Here is a 26,144-nt window from a genome sequence, read left to right as displayed (position 1 = left end):
AAGGAGTGTCAGTCACATCCACTCACTGTGAGCTGAAGTTCCCTGAGGAAGGAAAATCAGTGCTGAAGATTCTGCAGTCCGTCTGCAGTGGGGAGACTGTGCTGTCTCCCTCAGCAGCCTGAGCAGAGTCCTCCTCTTTAAGTGACCTCAACTTGACCATACTAGGGTCCTTGGCTTCATCACAGAAAAGAATTTCAGACCTAGCTAGTATCAAGAGTTGGAGATTTTATTAAAAATGCATTTATTGATTGATTGGCTTTTTTAAAAACAATATGTAGTAGTATTTGTAGTCTACATAGAATATCTAAGTAGTCCTGGCTGTCCTGGAACTCACTATGTAGAACAGAGATCCACCACCTCCGCCTCCGGAGTGCTGGGATCGAAGGTGTGTGCCACCATGTCTGGCTTTATTGTATTACTTTATTAGTGTGTGTGCATGCACTCGTGGAGATTGGAGGACATCTTGCTGGAATTGATTCTCTCCTTTTGCTACATGGGGCCCCCAGTGGTCAAATCTGCATCTACAGGCCTGGCCACAAGTGCCTACTAGCGGAGTCATCTCAATTTCTCTGGTGTTTTGTTTTGTTTTGTTCTGAGGGTGGGTCTCCTCTATGTAGCCTTGGCTAGCCTGGAACTCTCTATGTAGACCTGGCTGGCCTCAAACTCAGAGACCCACCTGCTTCTGCCTCCCTAGTGCTGGGATCAAAAATGTGTCTGGCTCAAAATATTTTTATAAAGGATTAATCTAGGAGAAAGGAGGATACTTAAGGAAAGAAAATAAAACACACCTAAGACATGTCCTAGTATGAGTCTCCGTTCCTCAAAGGAGAGTCACAATTAAGTATTTTAGGATCAATCCTATATACCAGTTTGGTGGCTCACAGGTTATGTCTCAAGAGGTAACTGAAATTCGGCCCACCCACACCCTAGCTTGCTAAGTGAGAGTCTAGGGTCATTGTGGAGGTAGTTATAGCCCGAAAAGACAAAACCAGAAGCTATTAGAATTATACAAGTCTTTGGACATGTCCTTTCCTATAAGTGAGGTTTCTGGTGCGATGCCTAGAGAATCATAGTCTTGTGGCTGGAAGCGGGGAATTTTAGCTGTGCTGAAATTCTTGCTTCTCTGCTGGTAAGCCGTCAGAGGCTCCTTCCTCTTCTCATCTTCCCTAAAGTTTCTCTGTCTTTCTATCTGCCTCAGGGCGCACTAATTAAAAATTAAAATAAACAAAGCAGTAGTTCCTTTCTTTTTTTCTTCAAGACAGGATTAGCTCTGGCTATGATAGAATTCCCTCTGTAGACCAGGCTGGCCTCAAACTCACAGAGAACTGCCTGTCTCTGCTTTCCAGAGCCGCTGCCACCTCCTAGTTTGCACTTCCTTTTCAAGAACTAAGTCTTCATTTTCCTATCAGGGTCTCTGGATATTTTGTGTTATAGTAAAAGCAAGAGTTTCATTTTTATAACTGATTTTTTACATGTTAGGGGCTTTGCATGTCCAACCTTCATTTGGATTTTCGGGAAAGAGAACAATACCACTTTCTACAGTGTCCTGGGGTAGAGACATCTCATCCACAGCACCCAGAAGAACTTGCTTAATCTTTTAGAAACCTTGTCTCAGATCAGTCGGGGACTCAAGACTTTGGCCTAGACAATAATTTCAGGACTAGTCAGTACAAAACAGAGACAGAGTCTAATAAAGAAATTTTAACATAGACTTTAACACGAGAGTTCAGAGGAAGGGAGGAAACACAGAAGCAACAAGGTACACCTAAGAGCATGAGTGTGGGGTTGTCTGAGAGTCCATCCTTGTTCTCACAATATTCAGCACCATTTTAGTGGACTTTGAAGTTTCCATCTAAAAGGTCTGCTAAGGAATATAAACAAAATCTTTTGGGGAATGGTAGTGGGGGCAGGGGCTGACAGTGTTGGGGTCCAGGACTCGTCTGACAAAACACACATGTACTGATCTCAGTCAGACAGGGATAGTTTATTGAGCATACACTACCCCAGAACTGATGGCTCAGGGTCAGGATTCAGGGTCAGGAGCTGGACTGTGACACTGAGTTAAGATTCTACAGGATTTTTAAGCTTAAAATCTACAAATATCTGTGCCAAGTTATTCCACCAATCAGGATTTAGGGATATTTCTTTAGGAACATATCTTTGTTGTACACTTACCCTGCTCCCATTGGTTGGGGTATTCAACTGTGACAGGGGACTTGCCTTGTCTAACATTCCTGTCTTAACTTGACAGCCAGGATGTCAGTTAGCCACGAACATGTCTCTTTCTGCCAAGTAGGATGTCAGTTCCCAGGGAGGTCTTGAGAACTTAAAACTTTTCTCGACTCCTAACAAAATGGAAGTCTTATTTTAAATAGTTTCTTGTATTGGTGTAGGTATCTCTCTTATGTTGGGATCCATCCCAGGGGCAGCTTACAAAAGCAAATACCATAAAAGCTTGTACATAGGTGCAGGAAGTGCTGCTGGGTTTGAGTCTAAGCTTATTGTGGGTAACTGTACAAAGTGGCTCTGCTGACTTCTATTGTGATTTGTTTTCAAGGGCACAGAACACAACAGAATGTATAATCAACCTGGGCATGAGAAAGTTTCCTAGTAGCAGCAGAAACAAGATATGAGGAAGTTTCCTTTTATTAGTAACAGCACGAACGACAGGCTAGCATAGTAACAGTTGCTTATACCTAAACATTTCGCCTAAGGCCTTAACTTTCCATTTGGCCTTAATATTTTACCTAGATCGTAACAACAGGATTTCGTATGATAAGGGAAAAGTCTAGCTCCCTTGAATACATGATAGTAAGGCATTTTTACTGTAAACAAGGCTCACAGTCTCGGTTGAGATTCTCAGGAAATGTCTAGGGAAAGGAATGAGGTCCCAGGACCCAAGAGCAGACACATACAGTCATTAGTCCTCGTTCACTGATGTTTTGGAATAAAGCGTCTCTATGTAAAAGGATTTCATGTTTATGTTAATGCCCTATGAGCAAATGTCCACTGTACTAGAATTCCAAGGCTTCGATCAGACTTCAGGTAAGGGGACCTTTCCCATTATACATCCCTTTAATTTTTTCTGTCTTTCTAACCTACATCAAGTGGAAGCCAAATCCAGAACTGTAGAGTAGATGGAAAAAGCTAGATATGTCTAACCTCATTACCTAGGTTTGTGAATGAGGAAACAGACTTAGGGAAGGATGCCCATGAGACTAAAACCAAAACTTGGATTTCCTTCCTTCTAGGTCAAAAGTCCTCTCATAAGAAAACATGACAACAGGAGGCTTCTGTTCTAAAACTTTAAAATTCTGCTGTTGCAAAGAAATGGCAACGTCTCGAGGAGACTAGTATGTTTCACTTGATTTAAAAACTATATAGTTATAGACCAGCATGGAAATGTCACATGGCACCCTAAGTACATACTGGTATGAAATACAATGTGTCAAGGGGAGTGAGTCCCTTTGACCATGCTGAGGTATGCCCCTGGGAAACTACTCCATGCAACAGACCTGGTGTAAAGAGGTTTGTAGGGGAAAAGGAGAGGAGTGAGGACCTGGGAAGAGATAGCGGCAGGCAAGTGGACAGACAGACAGACAGACAGACAGATGGGAGTAGAGCTGTGAGGGCATTGAGAGGGGGTACAGACAGAAGAAGGGTACCCACAGAAAACAGATAGACTCTGAGGGGAGGGAAAGAGAGAGAAGGAAGGAGAGAGTTAGAGAGAGAGAGAGAGAGAGAGAGAGAGAGAGAGAGCTGCTGTGCTGAGTGGTGGGCAGGTGCATTTATTGATACATACCACAGACCTGTGGTACCTGCTGGCAGCAGGTCATGTCATAAGTAATTAGGTCTCCGAGGGCAGGCTAGTGGAATGCCTGTGTACTGACACATACAACTTTTTAAAATGCATCAGTTAAAACATTATTTAAAACAAGATTTTAAACTTCATTTTAATTTTATATGTATGGGTGTTTTGTCTGCATGTATATATGTGTGCCATGTGCATGCACTGCCTGTGGAGGTCAGAAGAGGGCAGCAGATCCCCTGGTACTGGAGTTAACCGATGGTTATGAACCATCATATGGACCTGGGAATCAAACCCAGGTCCTATGGAATATCAGCCAGTACTCTTAATGACTGAGCCATCTTTTCTACCCCCTAAAACTAACATAATATTTTGTAGGATCTGGAGAGATTGCTCAGTGCTTAAGCGCATGTACTACTCTCGTAGAGAACCCAAGTCTGAGTCCCAAGACCCACATCTGGTCGCTCACAACTGTCTGTATTTCCATCTCCAGGGTATTTGACACCTCTGGCTGCTGAGGACACCTGCACTCATGTGTTCAGACACACACACATTCATTCATCCATGCATGTACTCACAAGCACACATACAATTAAAAAGATACGAATAAATATACATTTTAAATGTTTTAAGATGACTAATTTGAGCAGAGTCTAACTATGCTGCAATGTGGGATAGGTTGGTTGTAAGTCAGTCTAAGAGAGAGTGCCATGGTTTGGGAAGTTCTCAGATGACGACAGGCTGTATTATTTGAAAACTCACAGGCAAAGTAAACAAGCTATGGCGTAAGGTGTGCATTAAATTTCTTACCATCTTCTCCTTTTACTTCTGCCTGTCTCTTCCTAGTTGTGGGATTTGTTCTCAGCTGGTTCCCATGACTGCTTTCATGTCTCGAGGTGCAGCTATGTCTGGACATCTCTGTGTACGCCTGACCCTACATGCATTTTCTTCTGTTTCTAAGAGTCGATGCTAATGACTGTGAATGCATTCTTTCACTTCTCCAGCATCTGTCTTCCCCTCCCAACCTCCCTTCAAGACACAGTCTTCTTGCTATGTCACCCTAGCTGAGCAGGAATTCATGATAGGAACCAGGCTGGCTTCAACCTCACACAGGTTCCCCCTACTGCTGTCTCCTAAGTGCTGGGATTAAAGGCATGCACCATCATGTCCTACAACATCTGTCTTTTTAATTCTCCACTCCAGGGATTCTCATCTAACTTTTGCCCCACATCTCTGGGGCTAGAAAGAGGATGGCTCAGTAGCAACTCACTGGTTGCTTTTCTTTTCTTTCTTTCTTTTTTTTTTTTTTGTTGTTTGGTTTTTTGTTTTGTTTTGGTTTTTTTGGTTTTTGTTTGTTTGTTTGTTTTTTGAGACAGGGTTTCTCTGTATAGCCCTGGCTGTCCTGGAACTCACTCTGTAGACCAGGCTGGCCTCAAACTCAGAAATCCATCTGCCTCTGCCTCCCAAGTGCTGGGATTAAAGGCATGTGCCACCACCACTGCCTGGCTCTGGTTGCTTTTCTAAAGAAGATCAGGGTTCGATTCCCAGTATCTACATGGCTGCTAACAACTTTTTTTTAACTCTAGTTCTGGGGATGTGATGCCCCCTTTCTGGATGCGGGTACTATATACACCTGGTACACACTCATTCATGGATGCAAAACACCCATAGACATTTAATATAAAAATAAATGATGCCTTCATGTGTCTAACTGCCCTCTTCTTCCTTCTGTAACCTTCATGCCTCTATCCTCATCTTCCTTCTGTACTTCCGGTCTCCTATTTCTTTTCCTCAATTTTTTTATTAAGTGATACTGGTGCTTACTAGATTTATAACCCCGTTATAAATCCACAACTTGACAAAACAAGGCAATTACATTTCTTTTTGTCTTTCTGTAAACATCAATTGCTAATTTCTTTGTGAGCTGGTGGAAGAGTCATCTTTCCTCTAGTTGATATTTGTTGGATGAAGTGGACTATACCTTGTAGTGCCCTGTACTTGGGAGGCTCAGGCAAAAAGACCACAGTGAATTCAGGGTCATCTTGGGCAATTTACAGAGAATATACAACCAGAGGGGCATCTTAGCAAACATGGTGTGATCTCCCATTTCACAGATGTAAGTACTGAGATCTGTCTGGTTGGACTCAATTTCTCACCTGGGTTAACTAGCCAGGTCTAAAGTTCCTGTCCTCCAGGTCAGTATTCTCTCTCTTCTTCACTGACTGCCCCTTCCTTCCCTAGTCATCAGTAATTCCTTCCAGAGAATTTTGCCAAGGGATCATGGCTCATGTGTGAGCCTTCAGCACTCAACAGACCAAAATTGGAGGACCCCTTGAGCTCAAGGTCAACTGGGCTGTCAGGGGCAGCCCTGCTTATACACTGAAGGCCTAAAATCAGTCATAGGCCTAAAATCAGCAATAGGCCTGACATACATGCCTGCTAACACAAAGTCTTGGGTCCCTGTGGAAAAACACTGAAACAGATGCCTAGAAGCTATTGTAAACAAGCAGCTTTGGTGGAAAATTGCCAGGCTGAATAGTCATAGACCTTGTAGATAGGTAACCTTGGTAGATAGTACCAACTTAGATAAGGACAAGTGAATCACAGAGTCATAGTGACATGTCCTCTGAACCTTCATCCAGCTGATACTCTGTTCTGGAAGATATCTGTACTCCCCCTGAACACCAATGCTCCTGTGTCATCCCCTTCCCCACATCCTGCCTTTTTTGTGTATATAACCCCTGTGTTAAAAAGTAAAAATTGTGATTTGATCAGACTATAGACAGATTGCCATTCTTTGCGCCTTTGCCTGTTTTTCACCCCCACTCTCTTTCAAGTGACCTCCCTGAACTCCTGTTTAATGCCCTGCTGGACCAGGACACTGGGCTATAGAGCAAGATTCTGTTTATAAAAAAACAGTTTCTTATCCTTTGAGTACATACTCAAAAATGCCTGTATATTCCATGGATTCCTTTGGCTGCAGATGACAGACCAGACTTAGACCTGATTAAGCAATCAGATGTACTTTAAAGACAACTGAGTCAGATGACTCAGAAGCTCATGGTGTCACCAAAATCACATTTTTTTTCTTCCATTTGTCTATCATTGATTGACTTTTTTTTTTTTTTGAGCTTGTTCTTGTCCTCAAAGTCCCAGGCTAAGTGGAAGCAAATACTCTATAGCTAAACTACATCTCCACCCCTTAGATTTGGGGAGCATCCTCTCACTGTGTAGTCTCTGCTGGCCTTGAGCTCATGATCCACCAAAGTGTTAGGATTACAAGTGTGTTGTCATACCCAAAGTCAAAGTCTTAACAATAGCTGTCAGCAAACAAAGTGTTAGGATTCAGGTGTGTGCTGTCATACCCAAAGCCAAAGTCTTAACAATAGCTGTCAGCAAACAAAGTGTTAGGATTCAGATGTGTGCTGTGATACCCAAAGTCAAAGTCTTAACAATAGCTGTCAGCAGAATTTGAAACAAAATTGACTCTTCTTCATGTCTGGTAGAAGAAAGAGACGTTTCCAAACGTGGCATTCCCTTCTACACAGCTGATCTGATTAGGACGATGCTCTTCTTTCTTCTACGGGACTAATAAAAGCCCTGGCAATGTGACATTCTCTGAGGGTCCTAGGTCAGTGAGGAGCCACCACTCCAGAGGGATAAAATCAGGATTGTACTAGAAGGAAGAAAGATAGGAAATTAATCAACCTCTGTTGAATTGACTGAGTTACAGAAGTGTTCAGTTGGGAAGAACTCTGAAGTTATTATAGATTCAAACTCAAAAAATCCCTGTTTAATGTGTTAGCATTGCTCTGTAACTGAGCTGAGTGTTTCCTTGCAGTTCCAATCTCAGGCTAACGTCTGGAGGGGGAAGGGAGCGCACAGACAACTTTCATTTTTCTAGATAGAGTCAGCTAATGTCTTCTTCTTATAACTTTTCTTGGAATAGAATGAGAGTTCTTTTCTTCCTTTTATAATCCAGTCTCTCACACATGACTACGGGCCTTTTCCTATCCTGAAGGATTTCATATTAACCATCAAAATCCTAAATAGCTACAGGTGTCATGTGTATATCTCTGGGACTCCCAGGTCAGGGCTACACAGTGAGACCCTGTCTCAAAGAAGAAGAAAAAGAGGAGGAGGAGGAGGAGGAGGAGGAGGAGCAGGAGGAGGAGGAGGAAGAGAAGGAGGAGGAGGAAGAGGAGGAAGAAGAGGAAGAGGAGGAGGAGAAAGAAACAAAATTACAAACTATTTTATACACTTTCCATCAAGAGGCAGGATCTTTATTCTCTCTCTCTCTCTCTCTCTCTCTCTCTCTCGCTCTCTCTCTCGCTCTCTCTCTCGCTCTCGCTCTCGTTGTTGTTGTTGTTTTCAGTCAGGCTTACTCTCTGCAGCCAGAGCTGTTCAGGAACTCACTCTGTAGACCAGTCTAGCCTCGATCTCAGAGATCCACCTGTTTTTACCTCCCAAGTGCTGAGATTAAAAGTGTACACCACCACCTGCACCTGGCATTTGTTTCGTTCTGTTTTGTTTTTTGAGGTTTTAATTGTTTTTGTTTTATTTGATGTGTATATGAATGTTTGCCTGAATGTATTTCTTGTACAGCACACACATGCAGTGAGTGCCCTTGGAAGCCAGAAGAGGGCATTGGATCTCACTGGCACTGGAGTTTTAGATGGTTGTAGGTTTGTTGGTGGGTGTTGGGAATTAAGCCTGCGTCCTCTGGGAAAACAGCATGCTCTTAAGCCCTGAGCCATCTCCTCAGCTCTAGCTTGGCTTTCCAGTTGTTCTGATGACTATCATACAGTGGAAAGTAAAGATGCCCTTCAACCCTACGTCATAAGGGCCATGTGAATGTACTAGAACGTTAGATTTATTTTTCTGAAACTTTTACTTATTCTTTACTTTTACTCTGAGCTACCATGTAAGAAGTCCAGCCACCACGTGGAGATATCACATGAGGCTTCTGAAAGGCCGCCCCAGACCCTGAGGAACAGAGTCAGTTTGAATGACTGACCAACAGAATCCCTGAGCTCAACTGTAAAAAACCCAGAAGTTGCTGACTTCAAAAGTGCCTCAAGATAGCTTAGGTCCAGCTACAGGTGAAGGGAAAACACTAGACTCTGACCAAGCACCAACCCCCGCACCCCTCACTCAAACAATGCTAGGCTCTTCCCCATCCTCCTCAAACCAGAAGTATGGAGTAGACAGTTGCCCAAAGTCAGGCTTTCCTATGAGGTCATGCACTGGATAAGCTTTAACAGCATTTAAAATGTAGACATGAACCTATATAAGGTTTTGGTTGAGAAAAAAAGACAGGGGGGCTGGAGAGATGGCTCAGCGGTTAAGAGCACTGACTGCTCTTCCAGAGGTCCTGAGTTCAAATCCCAGCAACCACATGGTGGCTCACAACCATCCGTAATGAGATTGAATGCCCTCTTCTGGTGTGTCTGAAGACAGCTACAGTGTACTCATAAATAAAATAAATAAATTTTAAAAAAGACAGATATAAATAAAAGAGGGAGCACTTAGGCCTGGACGCCATGTAAGCATTACATTCTGGTTCCCCTAATGTCTGCTCTCACTGCCGGCGTCCCAGGGCTACAAAGTAAGGGTCTTTGTCTCTCACAGCTGTGGAGTCACTGCATTAAGACTTTAAGTCTCAAGAGTGTTTTGTTGCATAAGAATACATCTGCAGGCCGGGCGTTGGTGGCGCACGCCTTTAATCCCAGCACTTGGGAGGCAGAGGCAGGCGGATTTCTGAGTTCGAGGCCAGCCTGGTCTACAGAGTGAGTTCCAGGACAGCCAGGGCTATACAGAGAAACCCTGTCTCGAAAAACCAAAAAAAAAAAAAAAAAAAAAAAAAAAAAAGAATACATCTGCAGGGGTTGGAGAAATGGCTCAGTGGCTAATGCAACTTGTTGGCCTTCCAGAGGAACACAGTTCAGTTCCCAGCACACACACTGGGAGTCTCACAAGCAGCTTTGGGGGTCCAGTGCAATCTTCTGGCCTCCATAGGGACAGCGTACATACAATCCTCTCCCCTCTTCCCCCACACACATTCTTAATTTTTTAAGTCTTCAAGTAATAAACTTTTGGAATTCTATACCTGGCCTATCCCAAAGACAACCAAGATTGTTACCTTTCTCCTAGTCCCTTCACAGCTCCCTAGCTTGGATGGTGTCACCGAAGTCCTACATACCTCCACTATCTCCTATTCTACTGAACAGTTTGCTACAAGCCTTAAAACCCATTTCCACTGCCACTCAAGACAGTCAAAGAAGCTGTGAGACACCAAGTCAGTGCTGGGACTCGAACTCAGGTCCTCTGCAAGAGCAGCCAGTGCTGTTAACCACAGAGCTATCTCTCCAGCCCCCTGAATCTCTTCTTATGCTGGTCATTATGTTAGAACCCATCTTAATGATTTTGTTTAGTTTAGTGACAGGACATTTTAAGCCCTGTTCTTGGAAGAAGAAAAAAAAGGCTCAACACATCAACTGTGACATGTGGATTTGGGGTAGCTACAATTTAGCCCATAACATTGCCCCAAAGGAGCAAAGGAGGACCTGACCCCTTTAGTTTCTGTGGTAGAAAACCATAGCCACTTCTTAGGACTACACAGTAGAGCGTCCCCTCAAAGAAAATAAAATGTTCACAGGAAGAGAGAAGAAGAAACCTGGGCAGCCAGGAAAAAATATTCACTATTCCTTCCTGGAAGTAAAGGAAGTGGGAATCTACTAAAAAATGTTCCCCCTCTTAATTTTCAATCGAAACTAGTTCTGACCTCTGAAACGGGCTATTGCCATTTTCCTGGTTGCAACACTGACGGAACACCGTGTGCTCTTTCCAGTTCTGATGGCCACGCCCTCCGTCACGGGCTTCCTGCCTTCTCTTTCTGAGCCTCTTCCGCCCAAACTCTTTTGTTAGTCGTTGTTCCTTTTCACAGCGTGTGAATATTTGTGCTAAGTTTCTCTCTTTGCCCCCCCTCCTTCTTACCCCACCTCCTTTCCCCTCTCTGTCCCCGCTTCTCCCTAGATATTCTTGAGAGTTGGATGTAGGGTAAGCTATAGGGACCTTGTCCATACTCTATTGTAAGCCCTTCTTTCTGCTATGTAAGCCATACACTCAGCAAGCAAGCTGTGTGTTACCTCCCTAGGATTTCTGGAAGGGCCGGCAAGGAGCTTCTTAAATGAGAGGGGAGGAGTGTGTATTTGCATGTTTTCTTGAGAAAGAACTTAATCTCTTACCTAAAGTTTAAAACATCAACCACATGTGCAGCTCAACCATGCCTCCATCCTAATCAGCCTTCTAAGGGTCAGGGCTTTCTGTCTAACTGATTTCTTGGGCACGTCACCTGAAATCTCCACAATGGCCTCTTACTCAGCAACAAGAGCTGAGAACATTAAACCCCCCCCCACACACACACACACCCTTCTTCCAGCTTCCTACTCCTCTTGTATGTCTCATGTCCATGAAAAAAATGCTACCACCCTCCTAATCAGAAAGAAGGAAGGATTGAGCCTCACTCGGGTTCTCCTTCTCTACCACATCTATGGACAGCCATGCACTTAAGTCTTGTCAGTTCTACACTCTTAGCACCTCTCTTAGGTGCACAAATGCATTTTCACGTTTAAAACAGAAGACCTTGTTTGTTTGTTTGTTTGCTTGCTTCCTTGCTTCCTTGCTTCCTTGCTTCCTTGCTTGTTGAGAAAGGGTCTCTCTTTGCAGCCCTGGCTGTCCTGGAACTCACTATGCAGAAGACCAAGCTAGTCTCAAACTCACATAGATCTACCTGCCTCTGCCTCTCAAGTGCTAGGACTAAAGGAATGTGTCACCATGCTTGGCAAAACAGGGGACCTTTAGAATATACAACAGAGGAGGCCTGAGTTTCAACTGGACAGTTGAGATGAGAGGACTCTGGTTGTTTTTAATCTGTCTGCTCTGTAGCTCACTTTTCAGGTCAGAAGACAGTTTTTATGTTTCTTAAAGTATGATGATATATTTTTATTTTTAAAATGTATTTAGTTAGGGAACTGGAGAGAAGGCTGATTGGTTCAGAGCACTGGCTGTGCTTGCAGAAAGCCTGGGTTCAGTTCCCACCACCCACGTGGCAGCTCGCAACCATCTTTAGCTCCAGTTCCAAGGGATCCCAACTCTACTGGCATGACACACAGGACGCGCACAGGTAAACCTGCCAAGAAAACACTCCTACACACAAAATGAAAATAGATAATACATTTTTTCTAATCAGTTATGCATTTATTGATTGAGAACTGAGTGTGCCAGGTATGCATGTAGAGATCAGAGAACAACCCTGCGGAGCCAGTCCTCTCCCTCTACTTTACGATGGGGTCTAGGAACCCAACAAAGGTTATCAGGCTTATGCAAGAAGTGGGTGAAGTTTTACCAAGTCTGACTGTCAGCCTTCTTTTTTCTTTTTCTTCTTTTTGAGGCAGGGTCTTACGCAGTTTTGCTGGCCTTCAACTCCTGATCCTCCTGCTTCCACCTCCCACGGGCAGAATTACCAGCGAGCACCACCACACTCAGCTCTCCGTGTCTTTTATTTATTTATTTATTTATTTATTTATTTATTTATTTATTTTTTAAATAAAAATAAGTCAGATCACAGAGGTGGATGAAGGATTTGGAGCCATGAAGAAGGAGTCCAGAGAAAGATCATGGGACACACCTGAAGCCCAAAGAGCCAGATTGATAATAATATGCAAATATCATTGGGTCAGGGCTGGGAGACAGCCAGATTAGCATAGAAAGTAAAGGTAGACCATTTAACTGCTCAGCTATTGAGGTGCTGTTTTAAATAAATCTTGGTTACTCTGTGCGATTATTAGGGACTAACATAAGGTAAAGAAATACAGCCTCCAGGTTAATTCACTGTTTACATGTATATTAAGATATTTCGCTTCCAGTGAGGCAGCAAAGACAACATAGTGTTGAAAGCACTTACTGCCCTGGCAAAGGACCCAAGTTCAGTTCCTAGAACTCTCACCAGGCAGCTCGCAACCTCCTGTAATGTCAGATCCAGGGGATCTAACACACACACACACACACACACACACACACCTCTGAGGGCACCTACATGCATGTGGCACACACACACACACACAAAAATCTGCCAGTCGGTGGTGGCGCATGACTTTAATCCCAGCACTTCGGAGGCAGAGGCAGGTGGATTTCTGAGTTCGAGGCCAGCCTGCTCTACACAGTGAGTTCCAGGACAGCCAGGACTATACAGAGAAACCCTGTCTCGAAAAACCTAAAAAAAAAAAAAAAAAAAGACTATATACTCACAGCTTAATGCCACTCCACAACTGAGGCACTTTTATTAGTCCCTGCGAGTTCTCAGGGTAGAGGAGAGTGCACAGCACTGTTTCCCATACAGAAACCTTCGTGATCACCTGACCAATGTTAGCTGGGTCCCTACTAGGTGCCAGGCCCTCGGGCAAATATTGGGAATAAAGTCACTAAACAGGATGAGTAGACTCCCATGCCTTCCAAGGCCTTACAGTTCATTCTGTGATAAGTCACAATGTCAAGGCACAAGGGCCTAACAGAGCTTCAGAGGTCAGCTGTGTCACAACTCTCACAGTTTAAATGTGAAATGTCACCCGCAGCCCTTGACTAGTGGCACTCCTTTTGGAGACTGTGAAGCCATTGGGAGGCTAAATCTAGCTGAAGAAGTGGCTCACCGGGGCAGCCCTTGAGGTTTGTAGCATCTCCCTGCTTCCAGGCCCTCTAATCTCTGTTCTCTTCTCTGACAAGCCATGGGTAGGTAAAGAGTCCCAGCTGCACACTCCCACCACCATGGTGCTGCCTGCACATGTGCCTTCTCTACCATGGTGGGCCATGTCCTATGAAACCATAAGTCAAAATGAATCCTTGTCATAGAAAAGAGAAAAAATGATTAATACAACAACTGAATGAAGGAAAGCCTCAAGTTCCCATCTTCTACCTCTTCTGCTAATCAACAGGTATGGCTCCACATACCAAACCAGCAACTCTGTCTGAAGTGTTTCATTTAAACGCCTCAGCTCCTTGGAGTTTGTGTTATTATTGTTAGCCCCACTTTTATAGATGAGGAAACTCAGGTCTATAAGGGTTAAATAAGCGGTGGAGTTGAGATTTAATCCCAGGCTCACTTGAGACCAGATGTCTCATGAACAAAGTGTCTGTGCTTCTTCTTCTTCATCTGTGGTCCAACTAGCACATGTTCTTCTGTGTAGACTCTTTGCCTAAATGGACCGGCCATTGCCTTATCTGTGCATAGGTAGTATTTCAAACGCACTCTCATAGTCCCTAGAGCACTTCAGATTCTTACCTGGCAGTCTTTCTCTAGGAATCTGTAAATGTTGTGGAATGACAACTGATTGACTTGTGTAATCTCAATAATCTGTGCTGTACATTCCATTACTGAAGGAAGAGAAGGAATGGGGAGAAAAGGAAGAAGGGGGAAAGAATGAGCTAGAAGAGGAAAGAGAGAAAACGAAAGGTGAAGGTAATTATGTGTTCACGGGTTCTGTGTAAAACATCCCAAGTCCATCTGCTCCTCTGTGAAAATTTTAATCTTACTCAACACTGTAAAATGCATCCTTGCAACAATCTGGATAATATTCTATTTAAGGACCACTCAGTGAGCACTCACAAAACTCCTCTGGATGCTTCTTGCCTGTGGTGATTTAAATGAGAATGGTCCTTAAAAGTTCATATATTTGGATACTTGGTCCCCAGTGGATGAAATTGTCCAGGAAGGGTTAGGAAGTGTGGCTTTGTTAGAGAAGGGTGTGCCACTGGAGGTGGGCTTTTGGTTTCAAAAGCTCATGCCTTTCACTGTGTTTCTCTCCACCTCCTGCCTGCAGGTAAGTATGTAAACTCCCTGCTACTGCTCCAGTGTCTGCCTGCCTGCTACCATGCATAGGCTTACCCACTGAAATTCCAAGCCCCAGCCATCTCTTCCTTCTATAAGTTGCCTAAGTCATGGTGTCTTTTCACAGCAATCAAAAATAACTAAGACATCACCCATCTTGGGCCCCTCTCTCTTTTGCCTATGCGCTCTCTCATCACTTTCCAATCTAGTCTATGCCCCTGCTTCCAACAACATTTTCCTCCCTAGAGGGCATGGAGAAAAGATGAGTCAGAAGCAAAAGTGAAACTTGGAAGAAGCAAAACTGAAGTGACGCCTTAAGCTGCAAGTTAAACAGCAGAAAGCCTCCAGGAAATAGAAAAACAGAAAGTGCCTGGGAACACGCAGCCTTGACCTTAAAAACTGTCCATGGACCTATTGGCGCCTTTTTTTCTGTTTTAGGTTTTCTAGATAAGCATCAAAGCACTGTAGCAAAGAGCTTTAAGGTTCCGGATTCTCAGCTGTATTTGACACAATGTGACTCTTTTGAGCCACATTAGTTCCTGCCCAATGACCACCTTCATCAGACATCTAAACCAGAGGCCTGTTAGGGAGGATTTGCTGCAAGAACACCAGGAGGATTGGATGGCAATGGGCAACAGTCAACTAGCTCTACAGACAAAGCAAAAGCAAAGCCTGAGGGATGGCTTTCCTGGGATTCTGGGGTAGAGAGCATTAGCCCAAAGCAGCGGTTAGCAGGGCCCGTCGGCAGCCCCTTCTCCACTCAACCCTTGCTAAGCATCGCTTTTCCTACCTTATAGTTCTCCCTCCCCGAGTGAAACGAGTACTGACCAGATTCCTGGGAACACACTGGTGAGGCCGGCCTACCAGTCATCTGATATCCTTTGTCTAGGAGCTGAGCTGATATGACTGCTAAGCACTTAGCTTTGTTAAGGGGAGGTTGAGGTAAAACGCTGTGTAAATACGTTGGGGAAGAGGTGCGAACAATGTGTTAATCCATCTTACCACTTCCTGTTACACTACCCTCCGTGTTTTCTGTTGAGGAGCCCTGCACTCTGGCCATCTGACCCATAGACCAGTCCAGGCCCAGAGAATCACTGGAGATAGGGCTACCCAGATCTACTGTGGGGAGCACAGCGGCAGCCACACAGGGGTGAAGATAGAGCTCCTATCCCAGCTTTCTGTTTATCGGCTGCCTTGGAGTGAGAGGCTTCCCCTGCCTGCTACACGATCGTGCCACCACGATATCCTGCCACCACGATATCCTGCGTTGTCACAGGTCTGACGCTTGGAGCCGAGTGGCTGTGAAATGGAACCTCTGACCAGCTTTGAGGCTCAGCAGAGAAAGGAAATCCACTAAGGATGTTGTCAAAACGATGGTGACATCAAATAGGGGTTCCTCTACTTCCTTCGGTTCCCCGCTGAACCGTGAGAGCAGTAGCGGTATTTGGGGCTTAGCACCCGGAGCTGCTGTTTCTTGCAGAAACCAGGTGCCAAGTTCCCACAGCTCAACCTTCAACTAGGCTTTTTTTTTTTTTTTCCACAGAAGAAGTGAATATACTTGGCATGGTGGCTGGGTCCTCTCCGTAATTAATGGAATCATACAGAGGAGGGAAAGAACGTTTAAGGAATTCTTGTCTTCGCCTAACACTCTCGCTTCTCTGTGATTCTCTCTGCCTCCCATGGTCTCTTCTCTTCCCAGAGCATCCTTCTCCTCCTGTGTGGGTTTCTCTTAACGAACAACCAAACGAACAAAAAAGGGGGAATTTAGCTATCAAATGTACACTAAGAAGTTGGTAACTTCCTATATATCCCCGATTTTTAAAAAATGAAAGAAAATGTAGATTGAGATAGTATTGAAAAGAGATATTAGTAGATTGAAAAGTTTAAATTAGTGTTTAATATATGAGGTCAGACACTTGCCTGCATGCAGATGGCTCTGGGCCAGGCAGGACAGTGATACATTCTGAGATAGAACCAAGGGACCCCTAGGACATGACCCTTGTGGTGAAAGCCATTAACAGGTTAATGTTGCCCCATTCTTGACCCTGGGAGCCTTGAGTCTACCAAGAGTATCCTCTGACGGACTTTCTGTGTGGCCCCTGGGTGCTCAGCTCTGATCTACATAAAACAAGTGGTTCTACTCCCCTTGATATGCAATCCTGGGGCTCTCTCCCCTGTTCCTGCCCCGCCACAAGGCTCACCCATCAGAGTCCACAGTCAGGAATCAGATGGTATTTCTGGAAAAGGAAACTGGTGAGATAGACTGGGGGGTTGGGGAAAAAGCTATTCACTTCCTCTCTTCTAGTCAAATAGGGTCCTTGAGGGTTCCGGATCTCTGTGGTGACATTTTCTGTCTGCTGCAGCAGCATGTGGCAGCTAATACTGCCAACAGCTCTGGTACTTACAGGTAAGTAGGCCTCAGTCTAGATGCAGATAAAACCTTATGATGACCTGTGTTCAGGTCAGGCATAGAACCCCACTACGGGCCTGGATTTAACTCCTAAGACAGACTGTTAGAGATAAGCAACATCCTGGCTCTGATTTGTGCCTCATTAGGAGGGGACTGTGAGTTAGCTGGTCTGGGTCTCCATTTCCTTAACTGTAAATTGAAGAGCAAGAAGTAGGTGGTCCTAAGGTTTATGCCTTCCGACATACTAGCATCTCTTTCCAGGCTGGGTTTAGGTTAAGGTGGTTTCTGTGGCTTGATTTCGGGAAATGCAATCGTTACTTTTAACCTGACAGCTTTAATAGAGATCAAGGAGAAAGGAAACAATGCCAAAAACTGAGTTTCCACGCAGCACAGGTCCAGGCCTTAGAGAAGGAACCAGCAGGAGGAAAGGTGGGAATTTCTGCTTAGCGTCTGATTCTTGTCTTTCTTTTTCTTGCAGCTTTCTCTGGCGTCCGAGCTGGTGAGTTTGCCTCTGAGTCTTAGCTTGATGGACACGAAGGCCACAGGAAGTTGGGAAAGGACTATTGCATGGTGTCTGGTGTGAGGAGGGGTTCTGGGGACTAGGAACAATACCCTAACACAGTGGGGATCGGCTCTACCTCTGGCCAAGTTTTTTCCAGCTACAGAAAAGGTCAAAATTGGGGCCAAGTACTTCCCTGCCTAGATACCCTAAGAACGAGTCATAGATGGACTGAGAGCGCTGTGGGTTTGTTCGCTCTGCCTGTATTACCCTGAGAGTGCCAGGGTAGGGCCCACTTCTGTGTCCTCACTCTAAATTCCCTTGACTCCTCATCAGGTCTCCAAAAGGCTGTGGTGATCCTAGACCCTGAATGGGTCAGGGTGCTTGAGGAAGACAATGTTACCCTTAGGTGCCAGGGCACCTTCTCCCCCGAGGACAATTCTACCAAGTGGTTCCATAACCAAAGCCTCATCTCACATCAGGATGCTAACTATTTCATCAAGAGTGCCAGGGTTAACAACAGTGGGACATACAGGTGCAAGACAGCCCTCTCCACGCTCAGTGACCCTGTGCAACTGGACGTCCATATAGGTGAGTTGAAGGGAAAGAGGGGCCTGAATTACTTGGGAAAAGCCAGTATGGTTTGGGTTAATAGTTGTAGGGTGATATGCGGTCCATCGGATGTGGGTAGAATTGTAGTTCTAACTGCAAGTACGCAGAGCGTCGGAACTCCTGCAGTGCACAGAGATGCTGGCATTTAATGATTCCAGGAACTGGCATTTTTACAGAGCACATACAACATAGATGCACACTGTGAGGCCAGCTACATACTCCGTAGCATTCACTCATTATACAATGTTCTTAGCATCTCAGTTTCCCTCTCATATTATCCCTCAGATATTACACTCGAGCTCATCTAAAAGGCTAAACAGCGGTCCTCCTCTGCTGGGGTAATCTTCTTGCGCTCTGTGTGCAGTTGTCTTTGTATTATTCAAATGTTGACTTCTGTACCCGCTGAGAGCTGAGTACTGCCCGGATTTTGATACCGTTATTGTTATGGCTTGGCACCTGCCTCAGTATTTTGCAAACTTACACCTCCCTCACCTTTGATTGGCTTAATAAAGAGCCGACGTATGATAGCTAAGCAGGAGAGGAAAGGAAGGACTTCCGGGAAAAGATGGGATCCGTGGGAAGATTCAGGGCACAGGAGATTCGCCAGCCTGACACTGGGGTAGAAGGGACTGAGTGAGAAGTAGCTGGTCACGTGACAGGACGTAGGCCGGGGTAGTCGGGGTTAATTTGTATGAGCTAGCTGAGAACCAGCCAAGCTATATTGCTTAGGCTTTCATAAGTATTAATAAATCTCTGCGTCCTTATTTGGGAGCTGGCAGATCCAAGACAGTCCAGCGAGTTTCAGATCTTTAATAACCTATCAACGCATCACTCACTGTCTGGACGGTCTTCCCGTCGATGCCTTGCTGGAACTTACATTAACATGCACTTGACCCCTTCCAGTGGAGTCACAGCTAGCATGAGGGGCGGCGGAAAAGATAAATACACATGGACACACAGAAAATCTTGGATCAGAGAGTCCAGTTCATTGGCAAAGCCACAGGCCCCAGGAAGCTAAGCATGTTTACTAGATACAGTTGAACAGAGAGTGGAACTACTGTATGCAGCCGAACAAGTAATTGGGGTCATTACATACAACTCATGGAGATATGTATGTATGTTTGTATGTATGTATGTATGTATATAAACATGGAGATATGTATGTCTGTATATAAACATGGAGACATGTATGTATGTATGTATGCATGCATGTATGTATATTGTTATATAGAGATTACCAAAGCAGCTTTAACTAATCTCCATAGGAGCAGTCTCTGTAGGGGACAGTCTTCAGGCCATAAACATCCAGGTGTGGAGATACAGTGGACGTTTTCGCACATACTATCAACATACATACATCCACTCTTGGGCCATCCCTCTAAGCCTCACTCCCAAGACGGCCGTGCCATTTTCCACAGGTTTGAGTCCTTGACATGTGGAGAGGGACGGACACAGTCACCCTTCATATCAAAGATTCTCAACCTTCTTGATGGAGCAACCCTTTAACACAGTTTCTCATGTTGTGGTGACCCTCAACCATAAAACTAGGTCATTGCTACTTCATAACTGTGACTTTGCTAATGTCATGAGCTGTAATGATTCATACATGGAGCTGATATGCAGGATATCCGATATCTTCCCAAATAGGCACTCGACCCACACACAGGTTGAGAATCACGTTTATCATAGGATGGACATGTGTGTGTCAATTATCAGCATCCTAGTATGACAGCAGGTAAGAGAACTACTTTTTCAGGCATAGATCTTTCCTAGCATCCTTGGAATCACATCACATACTGTCAGCCTGACTCTATTTACACAACTGACCCCCATTTGTACAGTGTGAGTGGGTGGGACAGGGATGACATCGGGGTCCCAGTGAACTGGGGTTATCGAGTGGTTCTTGTGTCTCCTTTGCCTCTAATTCTCTCCCTTGACGACAAAGATCTCACTGTGCAGAGCTACAGTCTCAGTTATCCTGGTGGATGAACAATAGCCATCTAAGAGTGAACAAAGTGAGGGATTACTAAAAGAAAGCAATAGAAAAATCAAGTCTTAGGGCTGGAGAGGGGCTCTGTGGATAGCGTTGCTTACTTCTATGCCTTGATAAACCTGGGCTCAGTCCCCCGAACTCAGAAGGAAGGAACACACACCTGTAAGTTGTCCTTTCATCTCTACAAACATGACGTGGCACGAGAGTACATGCACACCCACGTGTACACTCTTCTTTTTAAGATTTTTATTTATTCTATGTATGTGAGTGCACTGTAGCTGTCTTCAAACACACCAGAAGAGAACATGCTATTCCCTTACAGATGGTTGTGAGCCACCATGTGGTTGCTGGGAATTGAACTCAGGACCTCTTAACCACTGAGCTATCTCTCCAGCCCAACATATGTATGTTTCTTAAAAAAATGAAAGAAAGAAAGAAAGAAAGAAAGAAAGAAAGAAAGAAAGAAAGAAAGAAAGAAAGGAAGGAAGGAAGGAAGGAAGGAAGGAAGGAAGAAAAGGAAGAAAAGGAAGAAAAGAAAAAAGAAAAGAAATCAAGAGACAGGCATGGTGGCTTGTGCCTTTAAACCTAGCACTGATGAGGCAGTGACAGACGGATCTCTGTGAGTTTGAGGCTAGCCTGGTCTACACAGTAAATTCCAGAACAGCCAGAGCTACATAGTGAGACCCTGTCTCAAAACAAAACAAAACAAAATAAAAAAAGTTAAAAAGAAAACAAACTCAGTTCTGAGGGTTATTAGTTTGGCTTGACTTTGCTCTAGAATTGGATGTTGGATGTCGAGTTAACAAGGGCTGAGGCCATGAGCATTAGATTAGTCAAGAAAGTCCCAGTTTCCTCTAGGGCCGGATTCACCTTTGCTTATGCTCTGTATTTTCTTTGGATAAAATTTTTTTTAATATTCTAATCTCATTGGCTCCATAGTCCCTCTCTCTTAGCTCATTGTAGAACTTAAAACACTGCAACATAATCTTCAGAGTATATTTCTGTGTTCTAGACTATAGGTTCTGTAAGGTTAGAGATCATACACAGTAGAAATCTGAATATCCCCAGTGTATAATGTCTGTCATGTGTTTGTTGAATGAATATATGTCTGTATATTAGTTATGTTTGCAGCAAGACAGACAAAACAAAGAATATTCTCCAAGCCCTTGCTGTGGAGCACACCTGTGTCTCAGCTCTTGGGAGGCAGAGAAGGATGTTCAAGGGGCATAAGACCATCCTTGGCTGTACGAAGCAAGTTCAAGACAACCTTGACATTATGAGACCATGGCTTAAGAAACAAATAAATTGTACTATTTTAATAAAAGAATACCAGTCCCAAAACTGTGCTATATCCATATCAATTACAATCTTATGTTAATCACAATATACTCCTTAGCTGAAAAAGCAAGTGGCCAAATGGACATGTGGTATTTTTGATAACCAATATAGCTTGTTTATTTAGAGTGTATGTTGGGGCATTTCTTTCTATCTTTTTTAGTAAGATAGAAAGAATGTAGCTGAGAGTTGCCTGGAACTCACTCTGTAGTCCAAGCTAACCTTAAACTCCTGATTTCCTGGCCTCAGCTTCTTGTATACTGTCTTGGCTTATAAATAATCTAATTCATTAAATAACAGAAATCGCCCTCAGTTTGGCAACTCTTCCTGGTAAAGAATCTCCACCAAAATGGTCCACCAATTTTGTTCAGCTCTGGGCACTAAAATTTTATTTTTTTTGTTGTTTTTGGGGGGTTTTGCTGTTGTTGTTGTTGTTGTTTTGAGACAGGGTTTCTCTGTGTAGCCCTGGCTGTCCTGGAACTCACTTAGTAGACCAGGCTGGCCTCAAACTCAGAAATCCACCTGTCTCTGCCTCCCAAGTGCTGGGATTAAAGGCGTGCGCCACCACCGCCTGCTAAACTTACTGTGTTTTGTTTATTTTTTGAGACAGGGTTTCTCTGTCTAGTTCTGGCTGTCCTTGAACTTGCTCTGTAGATTCAGAGACCTGCCTGCCTCTTGCTGGGATTAAAGGTATGAGCCACCACCACCCAGCTAAAATTTAAAACCCACAAACAGTATATTATTTTTCTGTTCTTACTATGAATGTTACTTGAGTTATAGTTCAAAAATTAATAAGAAAAGAACATTTTAATAACTTTCACTTTCAGTCCCCCAGGGAAAACTCCCTTTAATCTACACACACACACACACACACACACACACACACCTTCCCTTTTTTCTGTGCACTTAACATGATCCCATTAATACTGTCACCTGCTGTCAATGTTTATCTGACATGTATTTCCCCAGGCTCCGTCCCACCTTGACTTCACAGTCCCCCTGTGTTAAGTCTGCTGACCTGAGATCATTGTGAGAATGGTATCCTGGCCACCATTTCTCTCTTGAAAGCCTTGCTTAGTCATGGTCTAACTGAGGCCCTGCGGCCTTTCAGAACTAGAGATGACTTGACAGCTGGTATTCACCCGCCCTTCTCTCCCCCCACTTCCCAATTCCTCCACTTCCTTCCTTCTGACTTTCATACTGAGGCCTCCTACACCTTTGTTGCAACCACTCCTATGAATGCTTGGTCTCCTTAGCCTGACCACTGCAGGGACTCTCAATATTCCTGTGTCTCTGGAAATCTACTTGATTTTTAAATGTAGAAAGCCTTTTTTGGTTTTGGTTTTGGTTTATTTTTTCAAAGACAGGGTTTCTCTGTGTAGCTCTAACTGTCCTGGAATTCACTCTGTAGACCATGCTGACCTCAAACCCACAGAACTGGCTGCTTTTGCCTCCCAAGTAATGGGATTAAAGGCATGCACTACACTGCCTGACTTAGAAACCCATTTTTAAATGTAATTGGTTTGGAAATACTCTGAGTCCTTCTTACCTGACAAATGTAAGCCCAGCACATAGGGATTCTGCAGATATTCTCAACTTTGCTTTTTACCTCTCTCATTCATAGATCTTCATTCTCTCTCTCTCTCTCTCTCTCTCTCTCTCTCTCTCTCTCTTTGTATGTGTGTGTCTCTGTCTCTTGTTTCTCTCTGTCTCTCTATGTATGTCTGTCTCTGTTTTTCTCTCTGTCTCTGTCTCTGTGTCTCTCTCACTTTCTCTCTGTGTGTGTGTGTGTGTGTGTATGTGTGTGTGTGTGTGTAAGTGTGTATGCGTTCCTCTTCTTCTTTAGACCAAAGGTCATGGTGTGATCTGAGTTGCTGTGCAGGAAAATCTCAGTCTGGATTTCCATTGCATCTAGGATGGAGTGATAACCTTGCCCTGCAGAAGAGATCCACATTCAGAATTCACCCTCCCAACTAAGACCTCTCTGTCTTCTAGGCTGGCTATTGCTTCAGACCACTAAGTGGCTGTTCCAGGAGGGGGACTCCATTCAGCTGAGATGCCATAGCTGGAAAAACAAACCTGTAAATAAGGTCACCTATTTACACAACGGCAAAGGCAAGAAGTATTTCCATAAGAATTCTGAATACTGCATTCCAAAAGCTACATACAACGACAGTGGCTCCTACTTCTGCAGAGGGCTCATTGGTCAGAAGAACATATCTTCAGCATCCATTCACATAAGCATAGGAGGTGAGAGTTCTTCAGACCCTTTACAACATGCTGGGGTTTTATGTTATTGTTATCATCATCATCATCATTACATTTATTTATTGTGTGCATGTGTTTATGCGTCCATGTGCATGTGCCACAGTGAGCTCTTGGAGGTCAGAAGACTTTTAGAAGTCAGTCCTCTCTTTCCAGCGTATGATGAGTCCTGGGGATTGCACTAACTAAGGTGGTTAGGATTGGCAGCAAGAGCCTTTGCTGGTCTTTTTCTTTTCTTTTCTTTTTTCTTTTTTTTTTTTGTTTTGTTTTTTGTTTTTTGTTTTTTCAAGACAGGGTTTTTCTGTGTAGCCCTGGCTGTCCTGGAACTCACTCTGTAGACCAGGCTGGCCTCGAACTCAGAAATCCGCCTGCCTCTGCCTCCCAAGTGCCGGGATTAAAGGCGTGCACCACCACCACCTGGCTCTTTTTCAATTCTTTAAAATCTTAATCTGGCACAGATGTGGACCCTCAGAGGCTGTCTTCGTTACCTTTATATTGCTATGAAAAGACACCTGAACTAAAGCAACTTATAAAAGAAAGCATTTAATTGGAGGTTTACCTGTAGTTTCAGAGAGTGAGTCCATGACCATCATGGTGGGGGAGCATGGCAGCAGGCAGGCTTAGCACTAGAGCTGTAGCTGAGAATGTATCTCTTCTCCACAAGCTATGTTTCATGTAGCAGACAGAGAGAATGAGAGACTGGGCCTAGTTTGGGCTTTTGAAGCCCATTCGAGTGATGTACCTCCTCCAACAAGACCACACCCACGAACCCTTCCAAAACAGTTCCACCAACTAGGGAAGAACAACTAAGCTCATTCAAATATATGAACCTTAGGGGCCATTCTCATTCAAGCCACCACAGAAACTTAGGAGAAAAGACCAGTTGATGAAGCAAACAAGTCAAATGCAAGCAATTAGAGAATCTAAGTAAAAGACATACGGGAGTTCTTTATGGCATTTGGGTACATTTATTGATAGTTTAATACTATATCAAAATTAAAAGTTAGGGGGCTGGAGAGATGACTCAGCTATTAAGAGCACTAGCTGCTCTTGCAGAGGACCTGAGTTCAATTCCAAGCACCTATGTGGTGACTCACGACCATGTGTAACTCCAGTTCCATGGAATCGGATGCCTCTTCTCACCTTCCAGGGAAGTACATGCATACATGCATACGCCCAGGCATAGACAAAATAAATAGACAGATAGGTACATACATACACACACACACACACACACACATACAAACATACATACATACTTTTAAGGTAAAAATTAAAACTGGGCTAGGCTTGGTAACACATGCCTTTAATCCCAGCACTCTGAGGCAGAGACAGGAGGATCTCTGTGAGCTGAAGGCCTGACAGATCTATATAAATGAGTTTCAGACCAGCCAGGGACACATAGTAAGACCCTGTCTCAAACAAACAAACACATGTGGCTAGCGCTGGGAAATTAGCTCAGTAGATCTTTGCTTTCCTCACAAGCCTGAGGACTTGAGCCAGAGCCTCAGAACCACGTAACATGCCAGGCTTCGTGGCACATTAGTAATCTCAGTACTGGGAAGGTACAAGGGGTCCTGGAGCACTCCCATTTAACCTAAGTGGTGAACTCCAGGCCAATGAAAGACCATGTCTGCATTAGTTTGCTTTCTGTTGTAATTAATGCCATGACCAAAAACAACTTAGGGGAGCAAAGTTCCCCTAAGTTTTGGCTTATATTTCTAGGTCATATCATCACTGAGAAAAGTCAGCACAGAAACTCAAACAGGAACTGAAGCAGAAACTATGGAAGGACATTGTTCACTGTCGTGCTGTCTGGCTGATGCTCAGCTAGCTCTCTTATGTAGCTTAGCTACTTAGGAATAGTGTTGCCCGCAGTGGGCTGGCCTTTCCACAACAAGCATAGACCCACTTTTCCCAGTTTCTCATAGACCCACTGACTTAGGCAATGACTCAACTGAGGTTCCCTCTTCCCTGGTGACCCTAGGTTGTGTTATATTGACAGTAAAATCTAACCAAAACATTGTCTAGAGGAAGAGAATGGCTTTTCTGAGGATGACACCCAATGTCCTCTGATCTCCATATGCAAGCATGCACAAACACACATACACACTCACTTATACCCATACATAGACACACAGATGCACACATATATACACATATGTGTGTGAGCACAAAAGCACACCCACACACCCACACACCACATGAGGTGGTGGATTTCTGAGTTTAAAGACAGTCTGGTTTACATAGTAAGTTCCAGATCAGCCGAGGCTACATAATGAAACCCTGTTTTGAGAGAGAGAGAGAGAGAGAGAGAGAGAGAGAGAGAGAGAGAGAGAG

At 44.1% G+C, this 26,144-nt stretch overlaps 1 protein-coding gene across 1 annotated transcript in view; it reads left to right on the top strand.

Annotated features, from left to right (window-relative positions):
* The first annotated feature begins 16,993 nt into the window (after positions 1-16,993).
* LOC114633205 (low affinity immunoglobulin gamma Fc region receptor IV-like) overlaps positions 16,994-26,144 on the top strand; it is a 10,087-nt gene continuing 936 nt past the window's right edge. Inside the window, exons 1-4 of the mRNA XM_028781822.1 lie at positions 16,994-17,097; positions 17,579-17,599; positions 17,936-18,190; positions 23,535-23,789. Of these exons, the coding sequence (XP_028637655.1) occupies positions 17,058-17,097; positions 17,579-17,599; positions 17,936-18,190; positions 23,535-23,789 (571 nt within the window). The 5' untranslated portion in view covers positions 16,994-17,057. The remainder of the gene's footprint in view (positions 17,098-17,578; positions 17,600-17,935; positions 18,191-23,534; positions 23,790-26,144) is intronic.

Source organism: Grammomys surdaster, unplaced genomic scaffold (genome assembly GCF_004785775.1).
Source record: "Grammomys surdaster isolate TR1022 unplaced genomic scaffold, NIH_TR_1.0 554, whole genome shotgun sequence".
NCBI lineage: Eukaryota > Metazoa > Chordata > Mammalia > Rodentia > Muridae > Grammomys > Grammomys surdaster.
This window is presented reverse-complemented; position numbering and strand designations above follow the sequence as displayed.